A 13,211-nucleotide genomic window follows, 5' to 3' on the forward strand; every position below is an offset into this window, starting at 1 on the left:
TTGGGGTAAATTGTTTCCCCTGGATGGAGAATATTGCTCATGGTGTACCAAATTTTTTTGGTTTGAAGTGTGACTAGATTGGACTTCTTGATATAATTTTTTCTTGTCTTGAATAATATGTTTTTTTGATAAGGTTTCTTAGTTCTTTGAATTTAAGAAGGAGAAAAGAAGATTATGGCTTTGTCCATTGGTTCCAGGTAATGTCTCTAAGTTTCATTGTGGAAAGGGTATCTTTGGAGAGTCAGGTAGCATAATTAGTTTGATCCTAGTTTTCCTGATGGGTACTAGGGTGTTTAATATGTTTAGAAAAGTATTGTTAAACTAAGAACAGCATAATTTAGAGGAAGGTTGAACAGGTGAGACCAGTTAACAAGAGAAAGTTGGTAGTTGAAAGTTTCTGTGTTGAAGTTGGACAGGTTTTGTCAGTCTCTATAAAGGTGGGTTTTTGAGGCATGACAAGGTAGACAGTATTCACTTAAGGAGTCTGATAAAGTAATGGGATTGTAGTATTGATTAGGTTTGGAAGTTAAGAGACAATCTAGAATGGAGGTGGAGTTTTTATTGATGCAGGTTGGAGTAGAAATAAGTTGACTGAAACCAAAATGGTTTATACTAAGTCTAGGGAAGTGGGGGGAAGTTTATTCCAATCGATATTGACATCACCTAGTAAGATTGTCTTGTAAGATATATGTTGATAGATCCAGGATAAGATAGATTCAAATATTTTAATATTGCTACCAAGTGGTATATAGATGGATGTTATGGTGTATTTCTTGAGTGGGTTAAGGTGGCAGTTGAGAAAGATGAGTTCAGTAGGTGAGAAATGAGGGAGGGGTAGGGAGAGGGGGGAGGTTAAGCTGATTTGAGTACATGATAGCAACACCTCCCCCTTTTTTGAAAAGTCTGTCTTGCCAGAATATGTTATACCAGGGAGTAGAATTTCAGAGTTTGCGATATGAGCTTTCAGCCAGGTTTCTGAGAGAGTTAAGATGTGTGGAAAGTGGTTTGCTATCCAAGCGTGTTATTCTGTGATTTTGTTAATGAGACTTTGCAGATTTATGGAGTAGATAGACAGGTGTTTAGGTGGAGAGGTGGGGAGTTGCTGCCCATTAGTTGAGGTGGAGGTGGGAGGGCTGGAGGAAGAGCCTGGACTAGGACTGTGGTGGATGTCCCCATCTAGTAAGAAAGTAATAGGAAGTAAATTATGTTTAGTGAAATAGAAGTAGTAGGTAGTGGGTTTGAACTTATGTTTAGGGGAAGTGAGAGAAAAATTGAAATGTTTTAGTTTGTGATAATGAATATAGGAGGTATTGTAGAGACAAGGTGAAATAGGGAATTTCAGTTTTTTATTGAAGAAGGATGTCACTTGGGGTAGAGTGGGTGACAGAAGAGGGTATAGTAGGTTAGAGTGGTAACATGATAATCTGTAGAGGAGGATCAGAATTGGAGGTAAGAGGAAGTGCAGTAGCATGCTGTTATATTAGGTGGGTGTAATTATTGATATAAGGAGAGTGGAGTTATTGATTGTATGGAGATATTGTAAGAAAGTTAGGAAGGTGTAAGGAGAAGCAGTAGGTAGAGGTGGTGGAAGGAAGAGTAAGTAATGAAAGATTTAGGGTAAAGCAGAGGTGGAGAGAGGGTAGTTGATTTGTGCTCTAAAGCTAAAAGGTAGGTAATGGACAGCAAAGTAGGGGAGGGTTTAGTGATTAGAGTAGGGATGAATTAGAGGTTAGAGTATAAATCTAGATTAAGCAAGGATGGTTAGGAATGGGGTAGGATAGGTGAGTGGAGTGAGCCCAGGTGTAATGAGGGTGAACAGAGTGGGGCTACACCCAGTTGGAGCTGAAGCCGATCACAAAGGAAAAACAATTAGTGAATGAAGAGCAGTCAAGACAAGTATGAAGGTAAGTTGCGTTAAAGAATTAGAGGAACAAAAGCAGGGAAAAACAAGAAAAATCAAAGAGAGGGAAGAGGGAGGGTAGAGTTTAATCAGACGGGGTACAGAAAAGTAAGTTAGGAAAGATAAGAACGCTATGAGAGAAAAGCAGATGGAATTATAGGGTCTAATGTGACTAGAGAAGATAGAGAAAAGGTGAACAGTGGAAAAGGGGAAAGGAGAGTGTGTTAGATGCGAGCTAGGTTGGGTGTGTAGTTTATTTGAGGACAAAAGTATGGGCAAGCTAGTTAAGAAATAAAGGCAAGAAAGGCAGGAGAAATTATAGGTGGAGACAGCAAGTTTTGGTGATGTGGAGGGGGCCAATAGGGGATTATAATGTTATAGTGAGGAGATAAAGGAACATTATTAATTAAAGCAGGTGTGTTGGGGGAGTACTGTTTACCCAGTGGCTGATTAAGGATTTTGCGGGCTGGTTCACTGTTTGTAGAAGGTCGTTGACTCTTAGAGTTTGAAGCACAGATGTAGTGGAGAAGGCAGATGTCCTGGCTGAATGCAAGGAGCTTGTACCTAGAAGAAAAAAGGAGGAGAAAGGAGAGGGTAGTTAGAGGGAACAGAGATTAGGAAGGTAAGAGTACAAACCTAAGTTAGAGCAGAGAGAAGGTAGAGGCAGAAAGTTGGTATAAGGAGAGGCAGTTAAACAATAAGAGGGCTACAGTTCAAGAAGTGCAAATATATACAACAGTCAATGAATACTGAAGACTTTAAGAGCAGCTACTTACACAGTAGTCAGTAAAGCATTGCACCAGTGACTAAGCATATATTAATAATACAGGTTCAGGCAAAGCAAATAGCTATGGTAATGAAACATTTTACACACTGCTACAGTGGATACAAACAACACTAAATGATTCTATGGTTGTTGATTTGCCCTATATGCAGTCACCTTAACAGTAAATGAGACTCAGCAGTTTTTCTGGACATAAACAGCAGGCAAATTGTAGGATCATGAGTGGTCTAAAGCCTATCAGCTTTGCATTTTCTGGTAAAGGCAGTAGTAAAATTTTAATGAATTATATTACAGGTTGGAAAAAGCATGAGGATGGGGAATAAGATGAATTATACAACTACATCTCCATATTGTATATAACATGTTCCACTGTCAGCAGAGACGTAAGTGATTCATTTAGCACCTGGTTTCATTTCTCATCCTTCTGAAGTCCCCTAATGCAACATTTAGCAAAGACCTTCTGCAGGACGGAGGGCTCAATGAAACCTGCTTTATGAAGTTTGACTTACTGAAACGTCTCCTTGGTCTTGCTGCTTTTCTTCTGTCTTTTGCTATAAGACAGTAAAAAAGTCATAATTTTGCTCAGATATATGTACGAGACATAAATCATACCTTTCAGTGAAGCACTTCTTAATTGCAGTCCTGACAAGCTGAATACTGTCTAGGACTATATGGATTTGTTGTTCCAAGATGTAGGCTACTTAGATTCTCAGATGTTTCTATATTTAAATAGTACGAAATAAGGGATAACATTTTCAGTTTATCTACCAGTTACACAGGAAATATTTATAATAACCACAGGAGTGTAACATGACAGTTCACCATGGCTTAATAGGCATTGCTTGGTCACAAGGGTGTAGCACGAGTGATCAAACTAGCATATCCATTCCCCCAGTCATTGGTAAATACAGAATTATCCACACTCATGCAAGGTATATACATTTATTGACTTTTTCATTTACTTTTTTTTTTTATTTATTGAGCTTATCCGACTGAGTTTAGTCAAAAAAAAAATTCATCTGAGGTCTGGGGAGTAAAGCTCCAACATATTAGACACATTTTTAAACAAACATTCAGTAATATACATGAACAGACATCAAGTCATATACATTAACAATTAAACATACATTTGCTAATTAGATGATCTTCATATGAAATAAAAAAAACTATTACAGTATAAAAGATATGTATGCATTTAGTACATGTTGAACATTGAGCATTTGAAGAGGTGTATTAGTGGCTTTGTCAAATAGATAATAGATCGTGTGATTAATGATTGGAAATTCAAAGAAATGGAAATGAGGGAAAGAACTTGGTAAGGAAAAAAATGTTAATATTTAGATAACAGGTGGGGTGAGATATTAAGCAGTGCACAGAGAATTCTATATGGCTAGCAGAAGGAGTATATTATAAGTATAGAGGTGGGGTGGTGCGCAGTATCACAAAACAATGTATATGGCTGTGACATGCTAGTAAAACTATTCATATATTGGTAAGGGCCTAGGATTCTGACTGAAGAGAAATGGTTTGAATGGCAAGCTGAAATAAAACAAGATAACCATATTATACATTTACAGCAATGCTGTTTCAAATTTCTTCGCTCCTACATTCATAGTAACAGCAGCAGTCAGCTGCTGTACAGCACAATATTATTGATAGAAATACCCTAAAATGGTGATATTGGGTATTGTTTTGTATGAATGAACTGCTATTTTGATTCATGGAAATAAGTTTCCCCAAATAAATAAAAACAATGTTGAAACTGAACTGAACAAATAACAATTCACAGTACTTCTCAGATTTCTTAAGTTTATATTTCCAAATCTCAGTAATTGTCAGATTTCTTTAGTTTATATTTCCAAATCTAACAGTGTGTTCCATGCACATACTACAGTTTTTTGGGGGGATTTTGTTATGCTACCATCTGAATTATATAGAATGGCAGGATTCCTGCAAAAAGACTTTGCATTGCAGTTTGAGGGTTGTCTTAATTCTGGTCGGAGGTTTTTTCAACTTGCAATGGATCTCTTCTGCCCCCTACTGGTTATGATATGCATTCCCATTTCTGATCTATGCTATATTGTGCAAGATCATTAAGTGTTTTATAATGAAGTATCTACGGCTTCTTACACTGCAATTAAACAAATGTAAACATATAATTAATATATATTATATATAATATACAATATAGCCACTGGTATGATAATTACAGCTACAAAAACAAAGACTTATTTAATAATTGCATATCCATGAAAGAATGAAAGCTATCAAAGGTGGGTTTTTTTCAGATTTGTCCTTTTTTATTATCAATCACACCTAAACCTAAAGATTAAATATGATCCATGGTATCAAAACAGTTCAAATTTATTAAGGTGTTTTTTTAACAAAACACCATTACATAATAGAAAGATAAAATAGACACAAGAAAACAATACTTAGCACCCAGTTCAATCCATTTTATGTTATTTCAAATACATTTGTCTTTATGGTATGTCTGAAACCGGCCAAGGTGGAACTTCTGCAGCCTTTCTGTTCACTGTCTTCTATGTGTTGGGTTCTAGCTATTCTGTGCATCCTTAGTAAACATTCTGATGCCTGAGTTGCTATAGATCACTGTAAGTATAGGTAAGATCATATAGTTTTACTAAGACTGTTTTCACTGAAATAAATTTTAGTAAACATTATCAAAATCAAGTTTCAGTCAATTTCTATAGGTCTGTAATTTTACAGATTGTTTTTAATCTAACTAATGTAGAATGTTATACATTAAGTTTGCCTTTTTTGGTTGTGATTTAGCAGAATTTTAGTTAAATGTGAACATTTCACTTCTAAGATCAGTTTGTAATTCATTTGTAGTAAAGTACTGGAATGTCTTGAAGGGATCAGTTTCTTTCTTACTAGGTACTGGATCTTTAAAAGCAGCTGTGTGTCCATGGAGTTAATATATTTAAAAAAAAAGTGGGTATGAGGGGGAGACTTGCCTGCAAAACAACTATTTGATTTTATATTTGTTTCATGTGAAAGTCTTATCAATTTATTTTTCGATTTAAGTGAGGTAATTGTAAATGGATTGTATGAAATGCCATGAATACAAAATAAAAGGTTTCCTCTGATGATTTAGTAACTGAAAGATTCACAAATTCCAATATATACTTCCCAAAAAGAAAAAGAAATTGCAAAACAATCAAAGATGCCTGCTATCAATAATCTTAATGGCATCATAACTGCACAATTAAAGCTATACAGATAAATCAATTTTGTTACAATGTTCCAATATACTTTTATGCAGGATTCTCCAACATGCTTTGACTTCTGCACTATTTAAAAGGTTACTTTATAGGTAAACATGTTTAATACATCTGTTTTCCTGATGTCCTACAGCTTCCAAAATGCCTTCATTGCTGAGCAGTGCACTGGTCATGGTAGCCTACATCATTCTGGCTGCAACTCTGTTATCGGCAAATTATAACTGTGATGGAAAACCAGGAATTCCAGGTACTCCTGGAAGACCAGGACCAGATGGTAAAGATGGACAGAAAGGAGTCAAGGGAGAAAAAGGTAAATTATTAAAAGGAGAACAACAAAAGAGACCATAAAACAAAGTACAGTTAATGGGGGAAGAACAAAGAGACAAAAAGAACATCAAATTTAGGAAGAACAGTTCTGAGCACTACTTAGAGAGAAATGACTATTTCTAGAAAGCACTAGTTCCAAAATGTATAATACACACAGACAATTGATATATATATATATATATATATATATATATATATATATATATATATATATGTGTGTGTGTGTGTGTGTGTGTGTGTGTGTGTACATACACACATATATACATTTTAAGTGGTAAAAAATCAACATTTTTTTAAATACATCTTATTTTGAAATTGTTGCAGTGAATGATGACAGCAGGATATCTCATGAACTAATATTTACAAGTAGAGATTCTTGAATAAGTACATAGCTTTCACACACTATTTAGAAATTAATTAGCTCAACTCTATATTATTCATTGAAAGCTAATCATCTGAAATATTTACAAGCATAACATAGCTGTACATCTTATAATCTACATAGACATAAACTCTTTAGAATTTAAACTGTATTGATTTTTTGAGTACTCAGCAGTTGCAATACATTTCAGACTTGTCATTGTAAGATTAAGAGACAACTGTGATCATTCAAACTGTGGAAATTTAACTGCATTTAGGAGAAATATATACTAAGCCTAAAACTGCTGTGAGATGCCAGAGATTGCATGGATAAGTATCAAATTTATGGAGGATTCAGGGGAGCTTGCCTATTAAAAATGTTTTTAATATGTAACAGTAATTTTCACAGTTTTACAGTTGTTTGTACTGAACTACACTAATGTATATATATTTTTACATTTTAAGGACTTGGACTGTAAACTCTCATACTTCCAGTAGAACTTGCTTGCTTCTTAACACTTAACCAATTTTAGTAATATAAGAAAGAATATCACAGTATGGCTCCAGTTTATTAAGCTTTTCTACTATTACTGAGTGGGGAATTGTATCAAAAGCTGTGGTCGGGTCAAGGTATGCAATGTGCACCATTTTACCTTCATCCATTGCTTTGGTGGCCTTTTCAAAAACATCTAAGAGGTTGAGTAAGCATGACCTGTGCTTGATTTGTTTATACAATATTTACATAATACATCAATGTTTTTGAAATTTGAAATGTGTAAATCATGTATAGCAATACATTTATTTGATGTTAATATTAAACACAGTCTACATAGGTCTATTTGCACTAAAGTTTTTAAAAAAGAATGTAAAAGGAGTTATTAGCTTTTAAGAATTAGAATGCATCACATAATTATTTATAATAACAAGCTGAGAGTAGCTCAACTCACAAGCAATGACAATAAATTATATGATACATTGCTAGAATTCCTGGGCACAGCACGTACTGCAGGACAGAAGGAAACAGTGAAGTTTGGTCTGTTGGATGTGGAGTAATTCCCTGGAAGGGAGGGATTTCTTCCCACTGCCACCTATAACCCTGTTGAACCAGTCTCAGAACCCATTTTTCTGAAACAATCTGTTGCCAAAGAGAGAAATGGAGATTGAGAATTTCTAGAGGGAATAAGAGACTAAGAAACTGCCAGAGTAGTGGTGGTAATGGGGTCAGGGACAAACAGACATTCTGACTTATTTAATTGTCATATACTTTGAAAAGTTCATGCTTTCATTTTGGAGCCTCCCTTCCATTTGTTTTTTTTTTTTTTTTTGTTTGTTTTTTTTAATGGCTGTTTATTAGCATTTTGCTGACGCTGTTTTGCTTCTTGCCTAAATTGGACAAGGAAGCAGAAAAACCCTTGGAAATTTTAGAAAAGGAGGGCTGAAAATTCTGAGATTCCCTGTACTAGTTTACCCCTTTCATCACATTTTTGATAACTTATGCAGCAGAAGGACCATACACTAAATGTCTACCCAAAGAATAATTTAAAATTTGTTTTTTTTTTTTTTTACATCCTTTGGGAGGTTTTGAGAGTGTAACCAGGCAAACCTCTTCAGCATCTCAGGATGTAGTATCTACAGAGTCATAAACACACTTAAAACTATGACTAGAGACCTGAGAAACAGAGTAAACCATATTACACAAAGCAGATTTTTCCTCAAAGGAAGGAACTGCAGATAAACATTGCTCACACTTTCACAACTAGTCATATGAGCTTGATAATTCAAAATTTTACAAATTAAAGTTGTAGAAGCATGCACTTTTTCCCCCAAACTTATCAGTTGTTTAACCATCCATGTCGGATAGGGAATGATTAGAGTAAGCAAAATGCTTGGCAGCAGCTGGATTGACTAAAGCTATTGCAGCTGGGTCAGGTCTGGGATGAATGTATAAGAAATCTAAAAGACAGAGGAACTGTGTACATTCCATCTGCATTCCTAGGTGCAGCAGGCTGTCTATCAGGGAAACCAGAAGCTGTAAGCCTGGAATAACTGCAGAAAAACAGACCAAGTATAGCAAATGTACCTGACACAATTTCCTTTCTTTGCGCTTGTATCCAAGTGGTGTAAACCTTATATCCAAACACCAATGACTCTGTATTGCTTTGAAGTAAAAAATATTTATTAAGCGATACCAACTTCAATATTTTTGGTTAATTAAAACAACACAAATAAAACGCTTTTCGTTTTCAAAGGTTTGAAAACTTTTTCAAATGGTTTGTACTCCGCCCCTTTCCTTCTATTTATAGTGATCATGACATCACTTCTCCTTAAAGGTATAAGACACCGTAGTGTGTAGAGCACACTAATATTATAGAACACAAACACTGCATTAAGCTTTGAGATTGTAAAGCAAAGTTTGTATCTGTTTAAAAAGTGTTTTATGAATGATGATTTAATGATGGATAGAAAAAGTTTTATTTTATTTACTTTTACTTGACCATGCTGCACAACAAAGAATAATTTTGACATTGCAGAAGTACATTGTATTTAAGGTGTCTTATACCTTTAAGGAGAAGTGATAAGGTTTACACCGCTTGGATACAAGCGCAAAGAAAGGAAATTGTGTCAGGTACATTTGCTATACTTGGTCTGTTTTTCTGCAGCTATTCCAGGCCTTTTGGTTTCTACAGTTATTGAGTTTGTAAACACGAAGCTGTGACAAAACAGTTCCTCCAATGTTGTCAGCACTTGGGGAGATGGGAGAAGGTTCTGGGAACTTCATTTGTAACATTACATAGAATTTTCTGAGTGACTGAGAAACCTCAGTGTTGTCCTAGTAAATATACTTGCATATTCTGGAAGTAATCTCAGAAAAAGAGAATCACTGACAAGGGGGAGGCAAGTAACAAGCTCTCATCTGAATCAGAATTTTGAGTATCTAACCCATCACATTCCTCTACAGATTCAATTGCTTGAATCTCTTCAAGGAAAGAAGAATCCCTTTTTCTGTTATCAGAAACAAACTGATAAGTAGGGTCAATATCAATAGCCTGTATAAGACCCTGAGCCAGACTTAATAAAGTATTCCTGTTTAGCGAAACTTTAGCAGGAGAATATATATGTTTAGTTTTCTGTTTCTTTCTGACAGAAATATTAGGGGAAAAAGTATTTTTCATAGCAGGAACAGCTTCCCCATAGATGTGCACAACATTCTGTTTAAGAATAGGCACTTTCCCTGTCCCTTCTCCCAAAACCAATAAAAGTGGCTCTCCCTTATCCACTAAGAGGAAATCAAGGGCTGCAAAGGACATGGTAAATTCTAGTGCATAGTTGCTGTATGGGCAATAGCAGAGGGATTCTGGGAAAAACATGAATGGTTTGAGGAACCAGCTTTAGCCACAGCAGAGTCACCCACCTGTGGCTGGGGCAAACTGCTAGCCTGCTATGGTGGTAAAGACTGTTTAGTTAACTTTTTATTTTTGTGGCTGGAAGAAGGACAGACTGTGGGCCTAGTTTGTTCTACTGTCAAGCCAAAAGTAGAGTCTCTTTCATCGTGAAAATAAGCATCAAAAGCCATTAAAAATTCGAAAGTAGTATTCAGTTAACTTTTCCAACGAAACCGCTGTAAATAGCATTCTAATTCACATTATCAGCCCCAAAAGGTCATTTAAACAAATTTCTCCACAGAAATAAAATAGTTTTAGAATGTTCAAATCAACTTTTAAATTACTAGTCACAAAAGTGTGTGTTTAAAAGTACAGGCAAGTCACATGACAGTCAATAAAAATACAGACTCCTAGTTTAGAAAGTACTTTCCTCACCTGAAAGTAAATTTAAATATTATGAATAATATGTGGAAGGTTTTTCCCCAAAGGGAACTTATCTTCCCAGCAATGGAACAGCAAAAGATGACCATCACTCTTCAAAAGTCAGCAGAGGAGTGCTGTCTTTAGTGACAAGGAAGCTTAGAAGGGCTTGATGCCCAAACCTGTCTTTTTAGTCAGCTCAGCCCAAGTTGACTAATGGTTTGGGTGAGTGGAAGGTGCCCTGAATGTTTGGAAGCTGACCATCTGTTATACCTCATGCAGGGAATAATCCATATAGCTACTGCAGTAGTGATTAATATGAAGAACATCTGATGTCAATCCCTCAATCAGATTTCATTTGGCTAAAACACTAATGATGCAACAATAATCCAGTGAATAACACTAGTGTGTTTATATGAAATAAGAAACAAAAATAGTCCAGCAGTTTTTTTCAGAAAAATAGATACTTGCTATCAGTTTATTTGTTATAGTATAATACACTTCCCTACTGACATGTCACCACATGAGAACTTGTCACCACCACCAGTGAGTATAGACTATATGCAATAAAGTACATTTTAGTATGATAATCTTCTACATGGCTATTTACACAGGTAATCATCAGCTAAGTGTATTTTGTAGATAAGGTCATTGCAAACTGTTCTGAGAAAATTGCTGCAATATTTCTACAGGAATGTCATCCTTTAATGCATATTTACATTTTAATGCAAAAATGGCATGTGTTACTGTCCTGTTACAAATGTTTATGCAATAGTAAGTGCAAGACAAAAATTAATAGTGAATACCCTTGGGTAAGACAAACGCAACTAAAACAGAACTATGCATTGAAAGTATCCTGTATTCATACTAACATTATTCTAATATTGAAATTAATATTTCAAATTATATCATCTTTTAGGAAGTAAGGTAATATCTGCAAGCTAAGTGGATATGGTAGTCAAGACTAGCAACTATCATAGATTTAGCAAAAGGAATGAACAAGATATTGTCCCTAGTTAGCTTAGATATTGAGACAGCTATTGTCTGTAGATTGAAATTACTTGTTAAAACTTTAAAAGTCTTTGCATTTCTAGAACAATTAATTGGAATATTAAAACAACCTGTATAAAGACTCCAAAGCATATGTTAAAACTGGATCTTACATTTCTCAAGGCTTCACTTTAAACAAAGGCACAAAGTAAGTGTGTCTCTTATCCCTTCTCCTATTTGCATTAGTTATCAAACCCTTAGCTAATAATATAAGAAGCAATGAAAAAGTTGATAGATTCTCAGTTAACAAGGATTGTCAATCTAAAATACAGCTTTTTCCAGATATTATTTTACTAACTATAGGAGATTTAAATTATTTAATTGAGGAAATAGATTGCTGCTGAAATGTAATAATAATAATAATAATAATAATAATAATAATAATAATACAACTGAAACTTCAGTGTTAAATCATTTACTAGATAGTAAGTCTGGAGATAAATATAAATACAAATATAACTGGGAAGGGAAAGAACTAAAATAACAACTAAAAATCTATCAAGATGGGAGTAAGATCATCGATAACAATTTTGAAAAAAATACTTGAAAAAGTGTTACTTCTTATTAAAATGGATTTTTTACTTCTCTCTCTCTCTCTCTATATATATATATATATATATATATATATATAGATAGATAGATAGATAAAAAATATCTCTGACAAAAAATGTTTAAAGAAAATGGAAATAAATGTTGACTTCATTCTTTCTTATGGAATCCTAAAAAGCTGAGCATCACTTACAGAAATCATATAAGACTATGATAGTGTGATGGCATTAGCTTCCCAGATGTAGACTCTTATTCTATTGCTACAAATTTTATCTCTGTTATACTCCGGATAAACTCAACTTGCACTAGTCAATGATAAACTATTCAAGACCAGATTATACTAAATTTTTATAAACTTATCAAATATGATAAATTAGATGTATGTAACAATCCTTTCATCTGGTTAATAAAATTTACCTTAGAAGGAAATTCATTTCAGCCTTTATACTATGCATATTATCAAATCAAATTTTAAAACATTTAAGAAATATTTTTCTAAAACTACATTAATATCAAAATGGAAATGTTTGTGCTTTCCCATTGTATACATATCTACATTTAGGGAAACTCAGAACAATGTTAAAATGTAGTTACTAAAAAGGAACGGATTAGTATTATGGTCTGATTGGTCTGATTGATTTGAAAAAGGAAAAGCTGGGTTGCCAGAATATTTAATGAAAGATTATAAGTTGAATGAATCTGTTAAGCAGTTAATATTATCCATCAGTTAGAAATTAAATGAATTTCTAGATAATAATAGTGAAGAGGAAGAGAACACTATTCTCCCATTATATGGATATATGAGTACTATTACTGAAGGTAAATTAGACTACAAAGGAAGTCTGTCCAAGTTAAATAAGTCAATTATAAGTGATAATAATAATAGTTTTAGTGCAACATTCTGGAACTTTTTAGATTGTAGTGGACTGAGTGACTCAATAAATGGTAAGAATGTAGTTTAGTTACTTAAATTAGTCAAGCTTCTTTAAGTTTATACTGGAAAACTTTTATGTGGAAATATACACACATAGAATTTTGTTACTTCCTATAAAATCTCTACATTTAGTAAAATGAGTTTGTCAGTTTGTTGGAGATGTAGTAAAGATGTGTATGGAAAACATGGGTAGAAACCAAACTTCTGTTTGACCTCCTAAAATATAAAGAACTTAGAAACCAGACAAAAATACTAA

The 13,211-nt window shown here is 34.2% G+C and overlaps 1 protein-coding gene across 1 annotated transcript in view; it reads left to right on the forward strand.

The window, feature by feature from the left end:
* LOC122817560 (complement C1q subcomponent subunit B-like) overlaps positions 1–13,211 on the forward strand; it is a 92,876-nt gene that overhangs the window by 56,413 nt on the left and 23,252 nt on the right. Inside the window, exon 2 of the mRNA XM_044090596.1 lies at positions 6,066–6,242. Coding sequence (XP_043946531.1) covers positions 6,074–6,242 — 169 coding nt within the window. The 5' untranslated portion in view covers positions 6,066–6,073. The remainder of the gene's footprint in view (positions 1–6,065; positions 6,243–13,211) is intronic.

The sequence above is a fragment of the Protopterus annectens genome, chromosome 13.part0, assembly GCF_019279795.1.
Source record: "Protopterus annectens isolate FY-2018-M chromosome 13.part0, PAN1.0, whole genome shotgun sequence".
NCBI classification, from domain to species: domain Eukaryota; kingdom Metazoa; phylum Chordata; order Ceratodontiformes; family Protopteridae; genus Protopterus; species Protopterus annectens.